The sequence below is a fragment of the Zygotorulaspora mrakii genome, chromosome 1 (assembly GCF_013402915.1).
Source record: "Zygotorulaspora mrakii chromosome 1, complete sequence".
NCBI classification, from domain to species: Eukaryota; Fungi; Ascomycota; class Saccharomycetes; order Saccharomycetales; family Saccharomycetaceae; genus Zygotorulaspora; species Zygotorulaspora mrakii.
This window is the reverse complement of record NC_050719.1, coordinates 1,339,881-1,363,825: the sequence shown is the minus strand read 5'-3', so window position 1 is coordinate 1,363,825 and position 23,945 is coordinate 1,339,881. Positions and strand designations below refer to the sequence as shown.

General features: G+C 40.4%; 14 protein-coding genes across 14 annotated transcripts; 8 read left to right on the top strand and 6 right to left on the bottom strand.

Moving 5' to 3' along the window:
• Positions 1–10: 10 nt before the first annotated feature.
• On the top strand, positions 11–604 carry HG535_0A07080 (uncharacterized protein; the record flags this gene model as incomplete). Its single annotated transcript, XM_037286599.1, has 1 exon — positions 11–604. One exon carries the CDS (start codon positions 11–13, stop codon positions 602–604), a length of 594 nt encoding a protein of 197 aa, XP_037142494.1.
• A 316-nt stretch (positions 605–920) lies between these two features.
• On the top strand, positions 921–3,509 carry PHO91 (Pho91p; the record flags this gene model as incomplete). The annotated part of the gene is made up of 1 exon (XM_037286598.1): positions 921–3,509. One exon carries the CDS (start codon positions 921–923, stop codon positions 3,507–3,509), a length of 2,589 nt encoding a protein of 862 aa, XP_037142493.1.
• Positions 3,510–3,662: 153 nt separating this feature from the next.
• URK1 (uridine kinase URK1) lies at positions 3,663–5,150 on the bottom strand (the record flags this gene model as incomplete). The annotated part of the gene is made up of 1 exon (XM_037286597.1): positions 3,663–5,150. The coding sequence occupies one exon, from the start codon at positions 5,148–5,150 to the stop codon at positions 3,663–3,665; it is 1,488 nt and encodes a 495-aa protein (XP_037142492.1).
• A 117-nt stretch (positions 5,151–5,267) lies between these two features.
• PRP2 (DEAH-box RNA-dependent ATPase PRP2) lies at positions 5,268–8,009 on the top strand (the record flags this gene model as incomplete). Its single annotated transcript, XM_037286596.1, has 1 exon — positions 5,268–8,009. One exon carries the CDS (start codon positions 5,268–5,270, stop codon positions 8,007–8,009), a length of 2,742 nt encoding a protein of 913 aa, XP_037142491.1.
• A 248-nt stretch (positions 8,010–8,257) lies between these two features.
• GLO1 (lactoylglutathione lyase GLO1) lies at positions 8,258–9,298 on the top strand (the record flags this gene model as incomplete). The annotated part of the gene is made up of 1 exon (XM_037286595.1): positions 8,258–9,298. One exon carries the CDS (start codon positions 8,258–8,260, stop codon positions 9,296–9,298), a length of 1,041 nt encoding a protein of 346 aa, XP_037142490.1.
• A 976-nt stretch (positions 9,299–10,274) lies between these two features.
• On the top strand, positions 10,275–13,151 carry PFK2 (6-phosphofructokinase subunit beta; the record flags this gene model as incomplete). The annotated part of the gene is made up of 1 exon (XM_037286594.1): positions 10,275–13,151. One exon carries the CDS (start codon positions 10,275–10,277, stop codon positions 13,149–13,151), a length of 2,877 nt encoding a protein of 958 aa, XP_037142489.1.
• A 500-nt stretch (positions 13,152–13,651) lies between these two features.
• On the top strand, positions 13,652–14,863 carry INP1 (Inp1p; the record flags this gene model as incomplete). The annotated part of the gene is made up of 1 exon (XM_037286593.1): positions 13,652–14,863. The coding sequence occupies one exon, from the start codon at positions 13,652–13,654 to the stop codon at positions 14,861–14,863; it is 1,212 nt and encodes a 403-aa protein (XP_037142488.1).
• Positions 14,864–15,038: 175 nt separating this feature from the next.
• On the bottom strand, positions 15,039–16,202 carry TOM40 (TOM complex pore protein TOM40; the record flags this gene model as incomplete). Its single annotated transcript, XM_037286592.1, has 1 exon — positions 15,039–16,202. One exon carries the CDS (start codon positions 16,200–16,202, stop codon positions 15,039–15,041), a length of 1,164 nt encoding a protein of 387 aa, XP_037142487.1.
• A 220-nt stretch (positions 16,203–16,422) lies between these two features.
• CSE2 (Cse2p) lies at positions 16,423–16,938 on the bottom strand (the record flags this gene model as incomplete). The annotated part of the gene is made up of 1 exon (XM_037286591.1): positions 16,423–16,938. One exon carries the CDS (start codon positions 16,936–16,938, stop codon positions 16,423–16,425), a length of 516 nt encoding a protein of 171 aa, XP_037142486.1.
• A 209-nt stretch (positions 16,939–17,147) lies between these two features.
• On the bottom strand, positions 17,148–17,819 carry ERG2 (C-8 sterol isomerase ERG2; the record flags this gene model as incomplete). The annotated part of the gene is made up of 1 exon (XM_037286590.1): positions 17,148–17,819. The coding sequence occupies one exon, from the start codon at positions 17,817–17,819 to the stop codon at positions 17,148–17,150; it is 672 nt and encodes a 223-aa protein (XP_037142485.1).
• Positions 17,820–18,094: 275 nt separating this feature from the next.
• NRM1 (Nrm1p) lies at positions 18,095–18,748 on the bottom strand (the record flags this gene model as incomplete). Its single annotated transcript, XM_037286589.1, has 1 exon — positions 18,095–18,748. The coding sequence occupies one exon, from the start codon at positions 18,746–18,748 to the stop codon at positions 18,095–18,097; it is 654 nt and encodes a 217-aa protein (XP_037142484.1).
• Positions 18,749–19,446: 698 nt separating this feature from the next.
• LRO1 (phospholipid:diacylglycerol acyltransferase) lies at positions 19,447–21,474 on the bottom strand (the record flags this gene model as incomplete). Its single annotated transcript, XM_037286588.1, has 1 exon — positions 19,447–21,474. The coding sequence occupies one exon, from the start codon at positions 21,472–21,474 to the stop codon at positions 19,447–19,449; it is 2,028 nt and encodes a 675-aa protein (XP_037142483.1).
• Positions 21,475–21,683: 209 nt separating this feature from the next.
• Positions 21,684–22,592, top strand: ATG3 (Atg3p; the record flags this gene model as incomplete). Its single annotated transcript, XM_037286587.1, has 1 exon — positions 21,684–22,592. The coding sequence occupies one exon, from the start codon at positions 21,684–21,686 to the stop codon at positions 22,590–22,592; it is 909 nt and encodes a 302-aa protein (XP_037142482.1).
• Positions 22,593–22,754: 162 nt separating this feature from the next.
• Positions 22,755–23,920, top strand: RAD14 (DNA repair protein RAD14; the record flags this gene model as incomplete). Its single annotated transcript, XM_037286586.1, has 2 exons — positions 22,755–22,781; positions 22,859–23,920. 2 exons carry the CDS (start codon positions 22,755–22,757, stop codon positions 23,918–23,920), a joined length of 1,089 nt encoding a protein of 362 aa, XP_037142481.1.
• Positions 23,921–23,945: the final 25 nt, after the last annotated feature.

Sequence of the window (23,945 nt, the reverse complement as noted above, 5' to 3'; positions counted from 1 at the left end):
CGGCCCTATCATGTCACATCCTGTCACATCTCGTCACCTCCCGTCACAGCCCATCCTGTCTGCATTAGCTTTGGTTCCTGCGTCTGCCCTGAATGCTGACCATTATCCTTATGGTTCTGTGCAAGAATGTGGCATCCCACGGATCCGAGACAATGAGGGGAGAATTACAAAACCGGAGATCACTTTGGCCGAGTCCCGGGGAGCAGTTGTCCAGCGGGTGCTCATGTGGTACGAGGGGCCACCACCACCGTTTACGCCATCTACGCCGTTTGGACCATGCACACCATGCACACCATGCACACCGTTTATACGGTTCAGACTGCTGGGCGCGAGCGGGCACCGCCGACGGTTCGCTTTGCTATGCAGTTTTTGCTGCCAGGGCAATAGACGCGAGCCCCGCTTTGTACAGGCATTCTGGGTGATTTGCGATTCGCGGGGCGCGGCGGGGGCACAGGGAACGAGACCCCGCTGGTGCGGGTTAGCCGCCAAGGTATTTTTAGCAAGTGGGGCGGGCGCGAGAATGGCGGCCGGCCGAAACGCAAGGCCAGTGGGTGGTCATCTCACACGGCGCGGGCTGCGCGATTTAGTGCGCGGACGCTGCTGACTGCTTTTTCGGCGCGTTGGGCAGGATCCCAGGCGCGCGGACACTCGGAAGAGAAACAGACTGGCGGTAGAAGCGCTTGGGAAACATTTGGGAACACTGGGGCAGCACGTGCAGCGCGGGCCGTGCAGCGCGATTTCCAGATGATTTTTTTCTTGTGGGCTCGGGCATGACATGACGTGAGAGATGGCGACCTGGATCTATAGGGTTGGATGCGGTATGGGAAGGTAGATTTTGGGGACTAGTGTGTGGGTAGTGTCTGGAGAGAGTGGAGTGCAGTTGGCAGTGGATAGTGGGTGACGCGTTAGCTTAGTCAGTGATGAAGTTTTCGCATTCCTTGCAGTTCAATGCAGTGCCGGAGTGGTCGTCCAAGTACATTGCCTATTCGCATCTGAAGAAACTCATCTATGCTTTGCAAAGAGATAAGCTGTATTCGCGGCCAGCGAGCCACGCAGATGTCGAACAGGGTGGTGGCGGCGAGCACGGATCTGGGTCTGAGACGCAACCGCTGCTCAGCGGGTTGGCGACCTCGGATGTGTACGTGTCCAAGTTTCTGGTTGCGCTGGATGTGGAACTGAAAAAGATCGACAAATTTTTCAAGAGCCAGGAAACTGGGCTCATTGCGAACTACAACGAGTTGAAGGACGACGTCTTGGAGTTTGAGCAGGACTTGCTGAACAACAGAGTGCACAGTATAAGCGATGCCGTGCCCTCGCAAATACGGAATAGAGACCGCAGATTGTCGAACGATTCGCTGGAGGCACGGCTAGAAGGCCACAGCGATAACGAGATAGATGACGACATCGACTCCAATTTATCTGGCAGATCGATAGAATCTGCGCCGGACCACACCAATGAATCGGGCCACGGTATTTATCACTCGCAGTCAAGGACGACGAATAATACGTGGAACTCCCACTACATTTCGCCTGTTTTTGAGAGAAAAATCACTTTGAAGAAAAGACTGGTTGCCATCTACACGCAGCTTTCGGAATTGAAGAGTTTCATAGAATTGAATCGCACAGGTTTTTCAAAAATTTGCAAAAAATTTGACAAATCCCTTGACACAAACATTAAAAATGACTATCTGAATGCCATGGAGAAAAAGTCTCATGTTTTCAACAAGGAAACGATCCAAAAAATCCAAAACTGCTTAGCGGAGACAATTGTCACCTATGCGAGGTTATCGCAGGATAATTTCCCGCATGATGATAACAGCGTTCTGGATATTAATTTCGCTGAAACTCAGCTGTCATCGCATTTGAGAGACCATGTTGTCTGGGAGAGAAACACGGTTTGGAAAGACATGATTAATCTTGAGAGAAAGTCACAAAATGTCAAAACTGACAACAAGAATCTCTCGAAGAAAATTCATGTGAAAGAAATTGATCAAAACGGTAACGTTACTATCCATTCAGATTCGTCAGTAAAATCGATAAAAATACCGGAAACCATTCATGATTTTTTGCATTTATCACCATTGGATTTCCTGAGAATTGTACTGAACTCATCATTATTTGTTAAATTCTCATTAATTACCTTAATTTTTGCAATTTTTCTGAAGAAATCACCCTTTAATGATATTTTACAAAAAAACTGTTTTGCTATTTTAATTTATGCATCCTTACTTTGGGCTACTGAAACAATTCCATTATTTGTTACTTCATTATTTGTCCCATTGCTAATTGTCATTTTACCGGTTTTGAATAATCCTTCAACAAATAAGCCAATGGATCCAATACAGTCTTCGCAATTCATTTTATCAACAATGTGGTCAAGTGTTATCATGTTATTATTAGGTGGTTTTACTTTAGCTGCAGCTTTATCAAAATTTAATATTGCTAAAGTTTTATCAACTTATATCTTGTCATCTGCTGGCACAAATCCAAAGGTCATTCTTTTAACAAATATGGGTGTTGCTCTATTTGTTTCAATGTGGGTTTCAAACGTTGCAGCCCCTGTTCTATGTTATTCAATCATTCAACCATTATTGAGGACTTTACCAAGAAATAGTGTTTATGCAAAACAACTGATCTTAGGTATTGCTTTAGCTTCAAACATTGGTGGTATGGCTTCGCCAATTGCATCACCACAGAATATTTTTTCAATTGGCTTAATGGAACCGCAACCTTCTTGGATCGAATGGTTCATCGTTTCCATACCCGTTTGCGTTCTATGTATCCTTGGCATTTGGATTTTATTACTTCTTACGTTCCCATTAGAACCCTCGTTAAAGTTATTGAAATTACATCCAATAAGAGATCCATTCACTCTGAAACAATGGTTCGTTTCTATTGTCTCGGCAGCTACTATTGTTCTTTGGTGTTTATCCAATAAATTATCAGGAATATTTGGAGAGATGGGTATAATATCAATCATTCCAATTCTAATATTTTTCGGCACAGGATTATTGACTTCTGATGATTTCAACAATTTTATGTGGACCATAGTTATTCTTGCAATGGGTGGTACAACTTTAGGTAAAGCAGTTACTTCTTCCGGTTTATTGTCTACAATGGCATCAATTATAAAAGAAAATATGGAAGATAAGCCAATTTTCATTATTGTCCTTATCTTTGGTGTCGTAATTCTAACTATGGCTACTTTTGTTTCTCACACCGTAGCTGCAATGATCATTGTGCCACTGATGAGTGAAATTGGCGCAAATTTACCTTCGGGAAATCATTCCAGACTGCTGATCATGGTAGCTGCTTTATTGTGCTCCGGTGCGATGGGACTTCCAACTTCTGGTTTCCCCAATGTAACAGCTATTTCTATGATTGATGAGGTTGGTGATAGATATCTCACTGTTGGTACGTTCATTACAAGAGGTGTCCCAGCAAGTGTAATTACCTATTTCATTATCGTAACAGTAGGATATGGACTAATGAAAATGATTGGATTCTAATTTAAGCCTTTGAAACTTGAGCAATAATCTTAGTTGTTCGCTTGTTTGTCCGTTTTTTCGATCGCGTGTTTTTCTTCTCTATAACAATTAATAGAACTTATTTATATAATAAATCACTTACACAATTTTTCTATTTCGTTCATTCAGACGCATTCATTTGCAACCAAAATATTTAGCGTCGACAAATCTAGTTTTTGCCCAATTAGAATGAGCAATTCCCTTCCTTGTTATAATTGTGCCTACAAAAATCTCCACACGATCATGGAAAGCATTAATAATTCTTCTGATACCAAGCTCAGTTGCCAGATATACAACAACTTTAATTTTTTTCAGCGACACTGCGTGATCTAATAGCACTTGAATTGCCATAATCATTGCGGCGCCTGTAATTATTTGGGCTTCCATTAAAAGTACCCTATCGTACTTCTCAATCCCGCTTGGCAAAAATTCACAATGTAATTGTGGTTCACCTGTCTGAGAATCAGATTGTATCAACAATTTTCCTAATGAAATATTTGGAACCGTATTTTTTAATGAATGGACGAAACAATCACCGGATCTAATAAGGTTGACAGCAGCGATTTGTTCAAAGTTGCATGCAGCAGAGTCTGTGACGGTGACACCATTTGGTGTCACTATGTCACGTTTTTCAAAAATTGGAATATCATCCAAGGCTTTTGTTAATATAATTGAAGCTAATCTGTCAAAGTAGAAGACAAAATCATCTCTTTTTAACTTTTTATCAAGCAACATTGTATTAATGGACAGGACCTGATTTGTTGCATCCAATTCATGAACTGACTTATAATCGCCAAGTGGCATTGTGCTTGCTGAACCTAACCTGATCAATTCCTTCAAATGATCCTCTGATTTTGACTGCAATTTCAATTTGATATGATTTATTATTACGTCAACTGCGACACCATTATCCGTTAAAGAAGGAACAATTGCATTTGAATTCTGCATTGTCGGACTCAAGTACTTATCAGCATTTGGTTTCACAAATTTCTGCCATTGTTGAATGCAGCCTTGTAAATCTCTTCCTCTGTGTATAATATCTCTGGATAGTCTTCTCGCCAAACAAACGTCAGAATCTGCGTCAACAAATATCTTCAAATCCATCAAATCCAAAAGCCTCTTGTCATATAACGCATAAATTCCTTCAAGGACAATCACACTGGCGCCATAAATATTAATGCTTTTGTTGGGTACCCGATTATGCTCGATGAAGCTATAAACTGGAATCGTGGTTTTTCTACCCTCTTTCAAAGATAAAATGCACTCATACGCCAGATCAAGGTCAATTGCAGAAGGGTGATCAAAATCGTACTCATTCTTAAAGGCTTGAAGTCTTTCTTCTGGTGCCAATGGTTTGTAGAAATTATCCAAAGATACCAAGACTGTCCATGGAACATTGATCGATGAAACAATTTTGGCAGCAACACTGGTTTTTCCTGATCCCGATGGACCTGCCACACCTATTATGTACGGCGTTGTCCATGGGGGCAGGTATTTCGCTCTGTTATTCTCAATGATAACGTTCTCTTTGTTGAGCTGAATCTTTGATCCCTCCTCTGAAGTCCCATAGAAAGAACCACTTGGCGTATCAGATGGTGTTATCCTATGATTGACCTGCGGCATGATATGTTGAATTGGAATCCTGGAAAGGTCCAGTGCCAAGATTCGCTATCTCAATGTTTTCATTTTTTTTCACAACTAGCGTTAATATCATGATAAGGAAACATTTTTCAATGTCCGATGAGCTTCAAACGATATTACATAATGAATATTGCAAAAGAGCAAATTATGGCTGATGATTCTAAGAGAACCCCTGATGTTAGCTCTATTCATGGTAAGGGTAAGAGAAGAGTTAAAAGGAGCTACGAAGCCGCATCTCTAGAGGAATCGAGGAGTAAAGAGGATTATAAACAACAGGTTTTTGACCAAAAGACTATAAATGAAGATGGAACAGTCCATGAAGAACAGCCCATGCAGCAACTTCGAGTTCTCGCTCGACAAAGGTATCTTACAGAGAAGGAAGAACAGCAACTTGAACTGTTGAGTAAAGAGTTGCACTATCTGGAAAATGATGTGAAGCAATATGGCTGGGATAATCTCACTCAAAGAGAGCGTGACAACATTACACTCAAAAGGGATCTCATGGATCTAGTACGACAGCGAAAGTCTCTTGCTACCAGAGGGTTTTCTTTGCAAGATGATTATCTTAATGATGATGGTAATATTGATATTAATCGCAAGAGAGAGCTTCTAAACAAAAGAGATGACTATACTAAAAACACCAATGCCAATAGACAGCAGGAGTGGGAAGAAACACAACTGAGGAAAGCACTGAAGGGGCCGCAAGATACTGGGGAAGATATTCATGTCCCTGGATCCGAGGAATACGAGTTTGTCTTTGATGATGAGGCTGGAGTGGATTTCACGGACGAAACTGATGATGTGCTGCCAGAGAAAGATGCAGCTTATGAGAATGAGCTTTTGACTAGGCTAGAAGCCGAGCAAAAGCGTGTTAGTACTATTCAGGAAATGAGGAAATTACTACCGGTATACAAGTATAGAAAAGACCTTTTAGATGCCATCCGAGAAAACCAAATACTGATAGTCGTTAGTGAGACAGGCTCTGGTAAGACAACACAACTTCCGCAGTTTCTTTTTGAAGACGGTTATACCAAAAATGGCAAGTTTCAAATTGCGGTGACTCAACCACGTAGAGTCGCAGCAACAGCAGTTTCTGCTAGAGTCGCAGAAGAAATGGATGTCGTTCTAGGTAAAGAAGTCGGTTATTCTATTCGTTTTGATGACAAAACACACCCTCAAAAGACAATTTTGAAATACATGACGGATGGTATGCTGCTCCGAGAATTTTTAGCAGACCCAGAACTTCTCAAATACTCTTGCATCATGATAGATGAGGCTCATGAACGTACTTTGGCAACCGATATACTTTTAGGACTATTGAAGGATATACTACTACATCGAAAGGATCTGAAGCTTATTATCTCATCAGCAACTATGAACTCTACCAAGTTCTCTAAATTTTTTTACAATTGTCCAATATTCAATATTCCAGGAAGAAGATTTCCAGTCGATATACATTATACATTACAACCAGAGGCAAATTATCTGCAAGCTGCGATCAGCACAATCTTTCAAATACACACTAAAGAAAAAGTACCAGGTGATATTCTTGTGTTTTTAACTGGTCAGGACGAAATTGAAACTGCAAGAGAAAAGATCGAGATAATAGCAGAAAAATTAGGTTCCGGTATAAAGCCAATGATAATTACCCCCATCTACGCAAATCTTCCCCAGGAAGAACAGGAGAAAATTTTCATACCAACCCCCCCAGGGTGCAGAAAGATTGTCTTAGCTACAAATATTGCGGAGACATCGCTAACTATTGATGGTATAAAGTATGTCGTTGATCCTGGTTTTGTAAAAGAAAACTCGTTTGTGCCAACAACTGGCATGTCACAATTAGAGACTGTAGCATGTTCGCGGGCCTCGGTCGATCAAAGGGCAGGCAGAGCTGGTCGTGTTGGACCAGGAAAATGTTATAGACTCTTTACCAAATGGTCTTATTACAATGAATTGGAATTGATGCCAAAACCAGAAATAATCAGGGCAAATCTATCAAACACTGTGCTACTGTTACTGTCACTAGGGATAACTGATCTCTTGAAATTCCCCATGTTGGACAAGCCATCAGTCTCGTCACTGAGCAAATCCTTAGAACAGCTCTATGTGCTGGGTGCATTGAACAGCAAAGGCATCATCACCAGGTTAGGAAGAATAATGTGCGCATTCCCGTGTGAACCGGAATTTGCCAAAGTACTGCACACAAGTGCATCGCATCATCTATGTGCCGGTGTTCTGGAGGAGTGCTTAACAATCGTTTCCATGCTACTAGAGGCGACCTCATTATTCGCTGGCCAGAGAAAAGCTACTACTAGTAACTCCATCGCGGGCAAAGTTTCAAGTGACCATATGCTTTACCTCAGGGTGTATGAAGAATGGGCAAACACAAATTACTCGAGGCTATGGTGTCAAGATCACAAGGTTCAATATAAGACATTAAGAAGAGTGAAGAATATAAGAGACCAATTGTGGAGGTGCTGTGAGAGATTGGGCTTTACAGCATTAAATGCAGCTGCAACGGAAAATGCAAATGGCTCAATAGTAAACCCAGAATCAAGAATAGCAAAAAGCTTTATTAGCGGCTTCCCGATGAATGTTGCTCAATTGGGCACATCTGGTTATCACACAACAGGCCTAAAAAAGAGTGGCGGTCTAAACGTATTCATCCACCCGTCTAGTGTTGTGTTTCAACAAACTCGGGAAGAGGCCAAAAAGCCAAGCAGATACGTTCTTTATCAACAACTTCTGCTAACTTCAAAAGAGTTTATAAAAGACTGCATGCCGGTAACAAATGAGTCTTGGCTCCAAGAAATGGTGCCGCAAGTATTCAATTCGAGGTAATGCAACTCTTATAGAACATGCAGTACTTTACGGCGGCCCTGTCAGCTCAACTCCTACCCAACTGGAGTTTCCTTATAGATTATAGTTTATATATCAACTGGATGTCAAGGCATCGTTTTTTTTCCAGAGCAAAACCTCTGAAAAAGAGGCCCTTTATTTCCGGACTCTTTATGAGAAAGCGAATACAGCAGAATCTCGTGAGAAAACATACATATACAAGGTAAAAACCACTACTGACACTGTAGTGTATGATACCAAGAGTATTACGAGAACTGAACTTACTCAAGCCACTACTTCAAATTAGAGCAATGTCAAAAAGCGGTCAGCACTATCCCAAGATTATTAACTCCGCTTGCAATAATGCAACGTTGACGCTAAATCATACATGTCTGCGGGTCAAAGATCCAAAAGTCAGCGTTGCTTTCTACAAAAAGCATTTTGGGATGAATTTGCTAGAAAAGAAAGACTTTCCTGATATGAAATTCAGCTTGTTATTTTTAAGCTTCCCGAACAAGGTGGTCCCAACAAACTCACAAGGCGGTAATGCTGTTTTTGCAATGAATGGTGTGCTTGAATTGACTCACAATTGGGGAACAGAAAACGATGCTGATTTCAAGGTCAACAATGGTAATGAAGAACCCCATCGCGGATTTGGTCACATTTGCTTTTCTGTGCCAAACATAGAAGAGACATGCAAGAGACTGGAGTCCGAAGGTGCGGCGTTCAAGAAAAGATTGGTCGATGGTAGGCAAAAAGACATTGCGTTTGTTTTTGATCCTGATGGATACTGGATCGAACTAATTCAGTACTTGAAAGAAGAAGAACCTGTTCCTGATAACAAAGAAAATAAAAAATTCAATCACACCATGATGCGTGTCAAGGATGCCGAAAAGTCCTTGGCATTCTATCAAAACGTTCTTGGCATGAAGTTGATAAAATCCAGTGTTCATGAAAATGCAAAATTCACCTTGTACTTTCTTGGATACGGCATAAACAAGGGAGAAAACTCCCGGTCAACGGAAGGGTTACTCGAACTTACCCACAACTGGGGCACCGAATCCGATCCAGCGTTCAAGTACCACAATGGTAACGACAAGCCGCAGGGTTATGGTCACATATGCATCAGCTGCAAGGACCCGGCAACTATGTGCCACGAGATAGAACAAAAGTATGGCGATGAAATTGAATGGGGGGTCAAATTTAACGGAGGGAAGATGAAAAATCTGGCCTTTATTCAAGACCCTGACGGATATTCAATTGAGATTGTTCCAGCAGACTTAACCCTTTGAAACCAACCTGCGCTAAGTCAGTATCATGTATGCCATATTTATACACATTAATATTTTTTTTATTTACTTTTACATTTAGTGACACAAATTATTTTTTCAGGCATTCTCACTAACTAAAACGTAAAAAAACGAGAAAAGATACGACTACACTTGAAAATAATCCACCACAATAAACCTCCATGGATCTTTGCAACATCTTTTCTACATAGCTTAAGCCCTCTTCGTAAACGGGCCGATCACCAAGCAGCCACTTACAAATTATTATCCGTCTGGTACACGTGATTTCAAGCAGTTATTGGCACGTGACTTTCACATGACTGTGAGGCTTCCACATGCAACCTCTTCTACATGATCTTTGTTTTTCTGGAATCCCCGGGGACTCCAGAAAAACAACGGCTTCCACAAAAAATTGAGGAGCCCCTTCTTAAATGATCCCTCAGCTTCCACTAAAAACAGCCTCTATAATCGACGTATATTACAGGACGCCAGGACGCCGTGGAATCTTTAGCACCGTACGACGCATTTTAATCTCTCTATCCATACTAGAAACGAATCATAATAGCTGTCGTATCTCGCTCATTTTTGGTACAAACGAATAGAGTCTGTAATTTGGTCTCTTGATGTGATAGATATGGTGTTTTGTGATGATGATGGTGGTCCTTTTTTTTTTTTTTTGATTAAATGGTCTCTTTTTTGTCTAAATCACACTCTTACTTTTCGGTGATTGATATTGTGAAGGAGGAAGCTGTTAATAAATAATTACATAGTGTTTATCGTGCCTCCGGTTTGTCAGTAAGATTCAAGTTTAGAAAAATCCGACCAGCGCTCACAGTTTTTCTGATTTTAGTTCACTATTATAAAGAAGAAATTGTGGATGGTTGTTGTTTTTTAATTTAATTCTACAAATTGAGATATATTAGGATAATAGGAGCAACCATTTATAATTTAAAGGAAAATCTAATAGGTTAGTAACGATATGACTGTTAATATCCCGTTGGTAAATGGTACATCGTATTGTACTCTAACCGCTCATTCGAAGGAAACGTTTGACAAGACAGTTGATTTTTATTGCACGTTCTTACAGTTGGAGAGACAATCGTATTCTTCTAACTCGACGTTTCTATACAACAGTAGCATATCTGTCAAATTAGATTTGGAAGTTGACGAGATCAAACAAAGAAAGGCTGAAGCACGTTATGAAGAGCTGAAAAGTAAAAGTGGAAACAAGGACTGGAGAGTTCTAGTGAGTGAATCGTTAGTGTTCAACACTGCGGACATTCAGTTCAACAAACAAACTCTGGATCATATCGATGCACCACGCCAGGCTTACCCAAGTTATCTCTTCCCAATGCAACTGTACACATTAGATCCTTTGGGCAATGTTGTTGGTGTCACTTCTACCAAGAATGCAGTTAGCACTATGCCAACTCACCCACCAGTATTGGAAGAGAAAATGCCATCAGCTATTGCCTCGAAGGCGCAATCATATACAGACCTCAGTTCGTGTGTCAAGACCAGTAACAATTATCCATCGTTACCAAAACAGTCAAAACATGGCAGGAAAGCTATTGCTGTGATGACTTCTGGTGGTGATGCACCCGGTATGAATTCAAATGTCAGAGCCATTGTTCGTTCTGCAATTTTCAAAGGCTGTCGTGCCTTTGTTGTTATGGAAGGTTATTCCGGTCTAGTCCATGGTGGTCCAGAATATATCAAAGAATACAGTTGGGAAGACGTTCGTGGATGGTCTAGCGAAGGTGGTACCAATATTGGTACTGCGCGCTGTATGGAGTTCAAAGAACGTGACGGTAGATTGTTGGGTGCCCAGCATTTGATCGAAGCTGGTGTTGATGCTTTAATCGTTTGTGGTGGTGATGGTTCTTTGACTGGTGCAGATTTATTCAGAGCCGAGTGGCCATCATTGATTGCGGAGTTATTGAAAAACAATAGAATCACTAAAGAGCAACACACAAGATATCAACATTTGAATATTTGTGGTACTGTTGGTTCTATCGATAATGATATGTCGACAACAGATGCTACTATTGGTGCCTACTCAGCCTTGGATAGAATCTGTAAGGCTATCGATTACGTTGAAGCAACTGCAAATTCTCATTCAAGAGCTTTCGTTGTTGAAGTTATGGGTAGAAATTGTGGTTGGTTAGCACTATTAGCAGGTATTGCAACATCTGCTGACTATATCTTAATTCCCGAGAAGCCATCTTCTTCCCGTGAATGGCAAGAACAAATGTGTGACATTGTTTCAAAACATAGAAAGAGAGGTAAGAGAACAACAATTGTTATTGTTGCTGAGGGTGCCATTTCTAATGATTTAACTCCAATTTCACCCGCTGATGTTCACAAAGTCTTAGTTGAAAAGTTAGGTTTGGACACCAGAATTACTACGTTAGGACATGTTCAAAGAGGTGGTACAGCTGTTGCCTATGATCGTATCTTAGCTTCATTACAAGGTGTTGAAGCTGTTAATGCAGTTTTGGATACCACACCAGACACTCCATCACCATTAATTGCCATTAACGAAAATAAAATTACTCGTAAATCTTTAGTTGACTCTGTTAGATTAACCAAATCTGTTGCAGAAGCCATTCACTCCAAAGATTTCAAGAAGGCGATGTCGTTGAGAGATACGGAATTTATCGAACATTTGAATAACTTCATGGCAATTAACTCAGCTGATCATAATGAACCAAAATTACCATCGGACAAAAGATTAAAAATTGCTATTGTAAATGTCGGTGCACCAGCAGGTGGTATCAACTCAGCTGTTTACTCTATGGCCACCTATTGTATGTCTCAGGGTCACAAACCTTATGCTATTTATAACGGTTGGACCGGTTTAGCTAGACATGAAAGTGTTCGTTCATTGGACTGGAAAAGTATGCTTGGGTGGCAAAGTCTTGGTGGTTCTGAAATCGGTACCAACAGAGCAACTCCTGAAGAAGCTGATCTTGGTATGATCGCATACTACTTCCAAAAGTATCAATTTGATGGTCTAATCATTGTTGGTGGTTTTGAGGCTTTCGTTTCCTTACATCAATTGGAAAAGGCTAGAGATAGTTATGCTGCATTCAGAATTCCTATGGTTTTGATTCCTGCAACTTTATCCAACAACGTTCCCGGTAGTGAGTATTCCCTAGGTTCTGACACAGCTCTTAACGCCTTGATGGAATACTGTGATGTCATCAAGCAGTCCGCTTCGTCTACTAGAGGGAGAGCTTTTGTCGTCGATGTCCAAGGTGGTAACTCCGGTTTCTTAGCTACTTGTACATCACTAGCTGTTGGTGCCCAAGCTTCTTACGTTCCAGAAGAAGGTATTTCATTGGATCAATTATCTCAAGATATTGAAACACTTGCAGAAGCATTTGAGAGATCTGAAGGTAGGGGAAGATTCGGTAAATTGATTCTAAAGAGTACAAATGCTTCGAAGGCTTTAAGTGCTGAGAACTTGGCAAAAGTAATGACTGCAGAAGCTGAGGGTAGATTTGATGCCAAATCTGCTATTCCAGGTCATGTCCAACAAGGTGGTTTGCCATCCCCAATTGACAGGACTAGAGCAACAAGATTAGCAATCAAGGCTGTAGGTTTCATCGAAACCAAACAGGAAATAATTCGTGAAGCTCGTGCAGACGATGAAGAGTTCAACCCAGAGGATAAAGAAATTGAATCAACAGCGGCTGTTTTAGGTGTCAAAGGTTCTCATATCGTTTTCACATCTATTAGACAGCTATACGATTTTGAAGCAGATGTAGCAAAAAGAATGCCAAAGATAATTCATTGGGAAGGTACAAGAGCTATTGCTGATCATTTGGTTGGCAGAAAGATTGTCCAATGATTAAGTTATTAACGAAAAACTCTTCTAAAAGCGGCATGTTACGATAAATGTCGTTGTTTAAATATCTAAAACTTGAAGAAGTTCTACAATGACCAGGAAAAAATATGTGAGACAGAAATCTAGAGATATCATTTTCGCTATTTGTTTAGCTTTTCTGCAGTGGCGATGGTATCAAATTACAATTTTTTATTTCTTTTAACTAATACTTTGCCTTATGTAACTGAAACTTCAAATTTTTACGTACACTGAAATATGTGATAGATGAGAAACAATGATAGAATCAGTTTATTGTCCTCAGGATTGATTAAATTTTGTAGTTTCTCTAATATTTACTTTTCACTACCAGCGACAAAAAACAGCGATTACCCGACAGCAGTGCGCTTTACACAACAAGGAACCCTGAAAAATGGTAAATAATGAATGATCAAGCTATAGCTTAGAATATTAGCACGTGAAATAGTGAAGCACGGTTTGGCTTGCTCTAGGGACTCATTTCAAATATGAGCACTACCGCAACAAGACGCTCAGAATCCCAGACAACGACGTCTAATGCCTCAGAATCGCGTCTCCATGTCCCATCACAATCTTCATCAAACACACAATTGCAAAATAGCCCCAAGAAGAAACAAAGCTTTGCCTTGAGGTCCTTGAAAGACTCCCTCAAATTTAAAGGGTCATCAAATCATAAGAAAAATGTGGATTCAAGAACAGCTGCAGAGACACCTCGCATGTCGAAAGTACGAAACGGTTTACCTATGGGGCATGCAAGTGTAAGGTCTAAACAGAGGCTGTCAGCCCAAAGAGTTTCACTGTTCAAGTACGAAAAAGTTAGAGCCATGAGCTGCTCAGTAGAGTCAGGAACGAGAAGAGGTTCGGAATCTTCTTCAAGCACGATGACTTTGAAAAGTGGTGAGACTACAAGTGATGCCAGTCTACAGAGCCGAAGTAGTGTCAAATTGAAACCGACAGCTTTAATAGCCAGTGGTGCATTGGAAGTTTATCAGATTTCTACGCCCAATCTGAATCCTAACCAGAAGACGCAGGAAATGAATTATTTGTCGTTGGGCCGTAAGGATACTGTCGTTCATCCCATATTGCCACGTCTTCAGGTTAGCAAGTTAGAGCACTGTGGGCAGAAATTTCTTATCTCATTTTATAATCCAGAGCGATATTGGGAAATTGAGTTCCTTTCTTGCAAAGATCCCAAAGCTACTTCTGACGCGATTAAAGAATTTGAATCCGTTATTTCCAAGATATGTATATTCACCACACAGGAACAAAAGTTTGACTCTTTGGATAGAGAATGTAGGAATACTAAAAACCAAGGGGAAATATCAAATGACTCACTTGCTAGTCAAAATTCATTACTTAGAGGTGATATTCAAGAAAAAAAGATCAATGAAGATGAAGATGATGATCTCAGTTACCTGCTGGTAGAGGATAATACCGGTTCTCTTCGATCCAGAAAAGAAGCTGCAATACACTCTACCGGCAAGGCGGATTCGGATGATAGCATTAACGAAGCATTCAAAAGGGCTATACAAAACTTTAAACCATCATCATCGCAAAGAAGTCATGATTGGTATCATGGATCGGCACCATCTTCGAGAAGATTCAGCTCCTATCAAGCAGTAAGTAATTTCTCAAACGAACGGACGGATATAATCTCAAAAAGATTTTCTTCATTTTCAATAGAGATCAACAATGGATAAGTGCTTAATAGCAGGCCAATGGGAAAAAAAGAATGGCTGGTTCATTCTTTTTTTAATTTCTTAGCTAGCCTCATTAGCAGAGATTCAGATTAAAAAAATAGAAATCAATCTATTAACACTATATACAGCTATATCATGACATCCCTTTTGATTTCTTTCTCAAATAATAATTTTTTTACACTTGAGGTGGGAGCTGTAATGGGTTACCATTAACATCCAAACCTTGTTGCATCATTAACAATTCTTCATTACCTGCAGTTTCAAATTGTAAACCGCAACCCAATTTACTTTCTTGCTTAAAGTGGTCAATTTCACCACAGAATAAAACTGATAAAGTTGGTAGAATTTTTCTTTCCAAAAAGCATGCGACTTTACCTGTAGAATCGATTGAACCACGATAAACAGATTGCCTATACTCATATTTAGCACCAATAGTTGTTGAACCTTCTACAACAGGTTGAATGCCAATTGGAGTTCCCACAACAGGATCAGTAATTGGTACCATACCGGCTTGTAAAGTGGTTTCAATACCCGCTTCAACACTTGGAGTCACTTTTCTCCAAAAAGAAGCAATCAATGCACCATTAGCTTGCATTTGACCCGAAAAAATCCAATCTTGCTTCTTTGAGACATAACGAGTCAAATAAGATACGCCAGCATCTGCTGCTCCAGATCCTTGTCCTCTGGAGTATAACACTTCCAAACCAAGTGACAATTGCGGTGTAATACTTTGCAATAAAGACCCGACGGCAACACCGTTAAAAAGACCTTCTGGACTTACGGATGGATTTAATGATTTTAGGTTTATAGAATAATCTGAACCCTGATAATCTTGTTCTAGTTGACACATAGCAGGTTGGCCTTTAGCAAGTTGTAAGTTGACTTTGGAAATGTTATTCTTATTCCATCCATAGTTTACTCTACCAGATAGAGAAAACTCGTTATCCAGATTACCTTGCACGAACAAGTTATCGTCAGCAAATAAAGCTGAGAATGCATAGTTTGGCAATGCATTCGAACCAATGGAGAAAGTATGAGACGTTTGGAATGCTGGATTCAATGAAAAAGCCTTATTCAAATCAGCTCTTAGACCAGTGAAAAAATACTGTGATAAAAAAACATCACGAGAAACTTCTTTATTTAAATTCTCTACAGTACCAGGGTTGACTAGTGCTAGCGATTGTCTGTGAGAGGCCACGGTTTTATAGGTCTCAAAGAAGAAACTGGATAAAGGGTTTGAAGACCAAAACCCACCTTTCGATTGATCCGGTGTCATTGGTGTAACTCCCGGCATAGAAGGGATCTTACTGAAATCGGTTAGCGTTACAGGAGTCGCCATTATAACTATTTTTTGCAGATACCAATTAACAAAGATTACAAGTCCTATACCAATAGACCACAGAAGGTTACCACTTTCTCCTCTTTTGCTTATTTCAACTTTACACTGCAGGTCCTCAAATTTTTTTCAATATTGAAAAATTTTATTTCGCACTCGTTATTTGTGATGCAGGCTATGTAATAAGAGAGCTATATATACGTAAATGAGGTGAATTGGAAGGTCAATGTACTAAGCTATCCGGTCCATTGGCATCCTTGATAGCTTCCAGTTTTCCAGCCAGAGCGCGAAGGACATCACGTTTCACTTGAAGCTCTTTTTCACGGTTCCTGAGATACCCATGCCACTCTTCTGTCGAATTACTTAGAAGTCTCTTGCAATCCTCACTTTTCTCAATAAGAGATTTGCAAACCTTGAGTCTGTGTCTTATAAACCCAGTAGCCGTGTCTAGATGATTTGCCGAATTATTAGGGTCCTTTCGTATCTGATGCAATGCGTAGAACAGGTGCGGAATGAATTCCGCATTACTTGTTGTCGAAACAGAGGAATTGGATGGTTTGGAAGGAGCATTCAGCAGTGGTTCTGTTTCTTTTACTTGTGGTACTTGATCCTGAGAATTCTCCAGTACTTCTTTCTCTTCCCCTTCTGTTATTGTTTGCGTTTGGCTGCTGCTGTTAACACTTGCTGGGGGCACCAGTATGGCGTGCACCTCCCGTAAGCCTTCGTTGTTTAGAGACATTGTGTACTCTCCAAACCTATAAGTTCCAGCTGGTGGGATAAAAATTAACAATGCTCTGCAAAGGTCTTATCTAAATTGGCTGTTATTTTATTCTCGCACCTTCCGAGCAATCAATTTGTTCAGTGTACGAATATTCAAAATAAAAATATCTATGTATATCGATTTAGTGATTTACATAAGGGAAAAGATTAAGGTAGTGCTGGGACTGCTCAGAATTTGCCATTGACAAGATTCTTGATCATGTCTTTACCAGTGAGATAAACAGTTTTCCATAACGTTTGCAAGTCTATGGTACTTGAGAACGTATCCAAGAATCCGAAAGGCAACATGCAAGGGATCCAACCCTGCGCCAGTTCAAGTGCAAAGGATTCCGGAGGCATACCGTATTGTTTAACTTCACCCTTTGGCAGGTGATGCGTTTGGCCCGGCAAATAAACTTCTCTAACTGGTGACCATGGCACGGCTGCATATTGTGCACCACTCAAGATAGTGAAATAGTCATCGGCGAAATGAACGCCAGTATGACCTTCAGTGCCCACTGGTGTACCAAATATGATCACATACTCAGAGATGGATGCATGCAAGATAATCATTTGGCCCATAGCACCACCGGCATTGTTGAACACCCAGTCTTCTCTACGATACTCATTGACGTATTCATCACCGTAATGGTCCGCCATTGCATCTCTCAAGTCTTTAAACATAGCCTCTAAATTAAAATCATCAGAAGTGCTGTTGTGCTTTGCCAAGGTCTCATTTACAAGACCATTCAGGACGTCTTTATCAAAGATATAGTTCTTTGGCAACCATGTGGTGAACAACGCATTCATGACATAGTACGCGACTCCAAAAAAGAGCAATGCAGATACCCAACACTTCATATTCAATTCAGATTTGGTACGGATACTGAACGCCTTTCAATTGACTCTTATACTCGAGATTTGTATGGTTAGACTACACTAACGTCTCAAATATTTATATACTTTTTTTTTTTTTCAGTTATCTCGAAGCTTGTCGTTTAGCTATACGACATGGGCTAAACCACGATAACTGAAACAATGTTCAGCTCGAAAAACATTTTTTCGGTAGTACGATCATCGTAAATCTGTTTGTAATGCTTGAATGCTATATTATACAGGTCTATTCTATAGAATTACTACTGTTGGCTGCTGGTAAACAGATGTAATAATGACTTTGCAGCTTTAACGCTCATTGGAGTATCTTGTTTTTGACACTGTTGTGAAGTCAATGATGATTTTCCAAGCGGCGTAGTATTGTGATAGAATTTGAGAAAGTTCTGAGAGCTTTTCTCATCGAGAATGCTGCTATCCACACTTGTATTGGCCGTATCTGTTTTTCCCAGCGCTTTCTCATGTAGTCTTGATCTCGCCGGTGTCTTTAAGTTACCATGATTTACTAGCAGTTTCCTTCTCTTGATGCTGTGACTTACAGGTACTTCTGCTTCCCTTTGCTTCTGTCTTTGTAGTTCTCTGAATTTCACTCCTGTCTGATTGTTCTTCAGCTTGAAATATGCAAATTGCAACCGAACCCTGAGTTTCTTTGCAATTTCGTTGAGCTCTTCTCGTGACAGCTTTTCCTGTGGTTCAATGGCTTTAGGCACAGTGACGGATGCACTGACTGTCGTTGTACAGTCTATCAGCGATTTAATAGACGGTAGCGCTGTTGCACAGCCTGCTTTCTTTGCCTTAGCATGCGTGTTCCCAATTTTATTTATTCTGGAGCTTGATAACTCACGCAATGGCATTCTTGGTCTATTCATCGTAATCGTCACTACTTCCTGCAAATACATAAGACGCCCAACCTGATGAATACAATCTAAATTCGCCTATCTAATCGCCAACAGACCGTCTTACAGATTGAGTATTGAACAATTCCACTTGTTTAAAAATAATGCTCAAACGCTTGAAACCAGACTCGATCTTCGAGTTTTATTTCATCCATTTCTATATCGTTTGTTTGTTTTGCCATCGATTTTGGTGTTTGCCCGTTTGAGTCAAGACGCGAGAAATACCTCTTCGCGTATTAGAGAAAGTGAAGGAAAACAAAGAGCATATCCAGAAGACGCAGAAATGAATGTGCCTTTCCATTTTCGAGAAAGAATGTCCAACTTAAAGCGTCGATCAAAGTCGCAGCTCTTCCGCATTGTATGTGATAAATTGCAAAACTTCGAGAATTGCTAGTTGGCGTTTTGGGTCACGCAGTAGCCAAGTAGAGCCGCTTCTTCTAAAAGATCCGATTACTTTTACTACTCTTGGTTAATAAAATTCAAGTTTATTGCAGGTTAACTAGTTAGTTCATAATGGACCTATATAAAAGACACCACTCCGATACATTGAATCAAGATGGTTTGAAATATCATCGATTTGTGTCACAATGAGCTTGAAATCAGATATTTCGCTTATCATCGACTGGCATATTTCACTACACTAATGCTGCATTCTATCTCCGTTTGACTCGACTGTGCATGTGCGTGAGTACGAAAAGCACTCACATGGGAAATGCCATTTCATTCACCCATTGGGAGAGGTTTGAGAGTAACCTTGTCTCTATGAGATCTCCATGACCGCTTGCGACCTTGAGAATGTACTCGTTCAATTCGGCACTGCCGAGGATATCCACATGTTCCGCGCTCTTCGCTCCTCCTCTTATATCAAATCTGTCTGGCTGATGTTTAATTTCAACAATAGTGACATTGGACCCTCCGGGATTATAAGGGGATTTGCCTTGTGCCCATTTGTGACACATGGAGTGTGTAATGAGGGGGACGGTGCCGTCACCGTCGGTGAAAAAGACTGGTTGCACACTGTCGTAGTCAATTGTCATATTGAGCGATGAATTGCCTGTTTGTTCTTTGTAGACGTAAGCTCTTTCCGTTGGATTATTAATACCGTATATGCAGTAGATCTTCATATCCGGAGCATTTGGCAGTGGTACCTCCAAGGGATTTGACCAATGGGAATGATGCTTGTCATTTTTTGTTAGCTCCTTTGGCGTCTTTGCATAACCGAAGCTGTATTGTGCACTAATACGTTCTTGTAACCATCTTGGCGACAAGTCAAGCATAACATCAATAGAGCCTTCCATAGTCAAATTGTTTTGTAATAGAGAATCATTAGCTTTTTTCTCAAGTCTTATAAAATTACCAAATGATGCTGTGTTGTTGTGTAATGCATCCTCTGCTGAAAATGCCATATCGCCCCATATTAAGTTTCCACCTTTTGGTACCATTGAAGGTATACCACCCCACGTTTGGATCATGTCTAACCTTTCCTTACGACTGAAAAATTTTTCCAATCCATACATAGCTAATGCATTTAGTTGTATCGTGTCTTTCATTTCACCGCTTATCAATGCCGGTACAGCCTTTGGCGCACCTAGTAAGGTCCCTGCCACATTAACAAATGAATCGATGTGTATTTGGACCCAATTTGGTCCACCGTTGCCATACAATTCACCTTTTGCTTCCGCCCATTTTAGGAAATAAAAGACGATTTGAGATCCCATTGAGTGACCGATAAGTACAACTTTTTCACCACTTAATTCGTGAATCAATTCAATCTGTTGTTTTAATTTTGAAAAATATCTATCACGTCTTTCTAGATCCAAATATGCCAATCTCCAGTCATATGCGGCAGTTGACATTTTATCAGGATCATAATCTATAGCTCCTAAATTTTGAATGACTTTGTTCCAAATCCAATATCCAGCCATAAAAAAATCTGCAGCTTCAAACCCCTGTGCTGCTCGTAATCTGAAATGGAGAGGGTCCAACCCGGTTTCAGGATCTAGCATTATGTGCTTCAACCAACAGACCTTATCCAGGACCATTGTTCTTAACATGTAAAATGACCCCCATAGTCTCTTTCTAAAATGTGGTTCACTGTCGCATTCATCATCTCCAACAACTCCCCAACTTTCAATTCCTGTTGAAATGACACCGGGCACCATAACGACAGGGTGCTTAGCAGTGATATTCAGCTCCTCTCTCAACTGTCTACCCACCGCAAAACTCTCAGTTAGATCTTTTAAAGCAGTATCAGACGAATATCCCAATTGCATATCCGTAATGAAACCACTGACACTTTGTGGCAGTACATCCTTCCAATCATCGAGATAATCTCGTACAGATTCGAAATTCACCATGCTGTCAAATAGTTCTTTGTTATTTTTGTGAACATGAGATGCTCCAAAATAACATGCAATTATAATACCTAAGATGGTACCCAATGAAAAAATGAACCGACGTGACTCCTTCAATGATTTTTCCCGGGATTTTTTACTACCTTTCCTCTTCAAGTCATCACTATGTTCTTTACCATTCATCATACTTCCTCTGCTATGCTGACGACTCCTACTACGAATTTGTCGACGATGCTGATAACGATTACTTACGGTTGAGGAATTAGCCTCGTCATTACTATCATATGATCCATTGACTTCAATTAAGTCGTGCTTACCAGTGGGTTGAGCAGTCTCGTTTGCTCCCGAGTCTCCCTTTCTACTGTTACCAGTCATGGATCAAATATCAATTTCTGCCTAGCTTTGGAAGCTTAGATACTTTAAACAGCCTCGATTAGGAACGCGTCTCTGTTCTCAAACTTATTACTTTTATGTTGTTTCCAGTTCTTTTAAAATGCGCAAAACGGTTCCGCAAAAGAGGTACATGTACGATAGATTACATGAAGCATGCGAACAAAGCAGTTGGAAGATAAAGGACGTAAACCATGTTAAGATCCACTCTTAGCAGTTGGAGAGAGTATCTAACACCAGTAAGCCATAAATCTACATTCCTCTCGACGGGTCAGGTCACTCCAGAAGAGTTTGTAGAGGCAGGAGACTATCTTTGCCACATGTTTCCAACATGGTCATGGAATGAGACAAGCAACGATATTGTGTACAAAGAATTTTTGCCTAAGGATAAACAATTTCTGGTTAGTCGAAAAGTTCCCTGCGGTGAGAGAGCCCAAGGTATTATAGGAGCCCTTTCACAAGCCAAGGAGTCGGAGTTTTTTGATGACTACAACGATAAGAATTCTACCGATGAAGGATGGTTGCTCGAAGGAGAAGGCCTCAGCTCGACAAAGGAGGCAGGCTTTGATTCCACGAGTGCAGAAATAAATGATATTGATGAGATGATGAAAGAGATGGAGATTGAAGGCGATAACGACGACACTGTAGACCTTCCTGTGAAAGAAGGTGAAAGATATTATGATTTATATATAACGTACTCTACGTCGTATCGAGTACCCAAGATGTACATCGTTGGATTCAGCGGCAGTGGTGCTCCATTGACACCAAATCAAATGTTTGAGGATATTGCTCCGGATTATAGAACAAAGACTGCCACAATTGAGAAATTACCTTTTTATAAAAGCTCAACACTTTCGGTATCCATCCATCCCTGTAAACACGCCAACGTTATGAAAATATTGCTAGATAAGGTGCGCATTGTCAAGCGGAGAAGAAGAAAGGAACAAGAGCAAGTGCAAAGCCAGCATAATGACGACTGGGAAGATCTGCAAAACGATTTTGATGACTCATTGCGTGTTGATCAATATCTAGTCGTTTTCTTAAAATTCATAACGAGTGTTACACCGAGTATAGAACACGACTACACCATGGAGGGGTGGTGACATTGCTAATAAAACAATATTCTAATATCTTCAAATGACTACTCTCTGTATATTTTATTTAAATGTAATAATGGCTTATAGGGACTTAATATAATAATGAGAAAAACTAAAAAGTGATTCGAAGACTAGTCGTAACACTGAAAAATGAAAGTGGACACAAAAATGACACCAGAACAGAGTGCCAGACTAGTATGTATTTAGTTTGTTGATTAGCTGCATGTTTTTGGATAGTATACTAATCTCAACAAGTTCTGTTGTGCTACTAGGAAGCTAATCGAAAGCGAGCTCTGGAAAGGCTGAAGCAAAGAGGGATTTTGAAAGATGAACAAATACATAAGCTTGAGAAGAGAAATGCACTTGGGCAGCCAGTTGCCAGTGAAAAACTCCCCGAAAGCGCTTCAGAGTCGTCTACAAAATCTAAGACAATCGATATAACACATGCTGAGAGTAATCGAGAAAGCCCAAAGGTTTCAGGTACGGAGATAGATAATGCTGCAAATGGTTCACAAAAAAGAGAAGACTCTCAGAGACGGCCTCTTGAGACAATACGACCCTCAATAAGAACAAAGGATTACATTGAGTACGATTTCTCTACAATGAGGAATCTTAACGGTGGATACATTAATCCGGAAGATAGATCATCTGGTTATGAGAATGGCGAGGAAGAATTCATGGGGTCTAAGAAACAGAAGACGTTAGAAGATTGGAAAAGAGAGCAGAGGGAACGAAAATATGTATACGAGAATGCACCACCTCCCGAGCACATATCTGAAGCGCCGAAATGTATTGAGTGCAACATAAATATTGAGATGGATCCCATACTGCATGATATCTTCAAATTACAAGTTTGTAAATCGTGCGCTAAGGAACATCCAGAAAAATACTCACTTCTGACAAAGACTGAATGTAAAGAAGATTATTTTCTAACAGATCCTGAGCTGGCTGACCCAGAATTGTTTCATAAGCTAGAAAAACCGAATCCACATTCAGGTACTTTTGCTAGAATGCAGCTATTTGTTAGGTGTGAAATTGAAAAGTTTGCATTTGAAAAATGGGGTGGGGAGAAAGGCCTTGACGAAGAATGGCAGAGACGTGAATCTGGCAAGACTCAAAGACGTGAGAAAAAGTATGAGAAGGAAATGCTCAAGATGAGAATGAAAACAAGAGCTCAAGAGTATACAACAAAACTAAAAGAAAGAAAACACGGAAAAACCCACATCCATAATTTCAGTGCTCCTATCGAGGGAGGAAAGAGCGAAAATGGTTATCCAGTGCTGAGAAGAAGATGCATAGAGTGTGGATTAGAAACCGAGGAGATTTCTATTTAGAATTAAATAATGCCAATCTTCCATC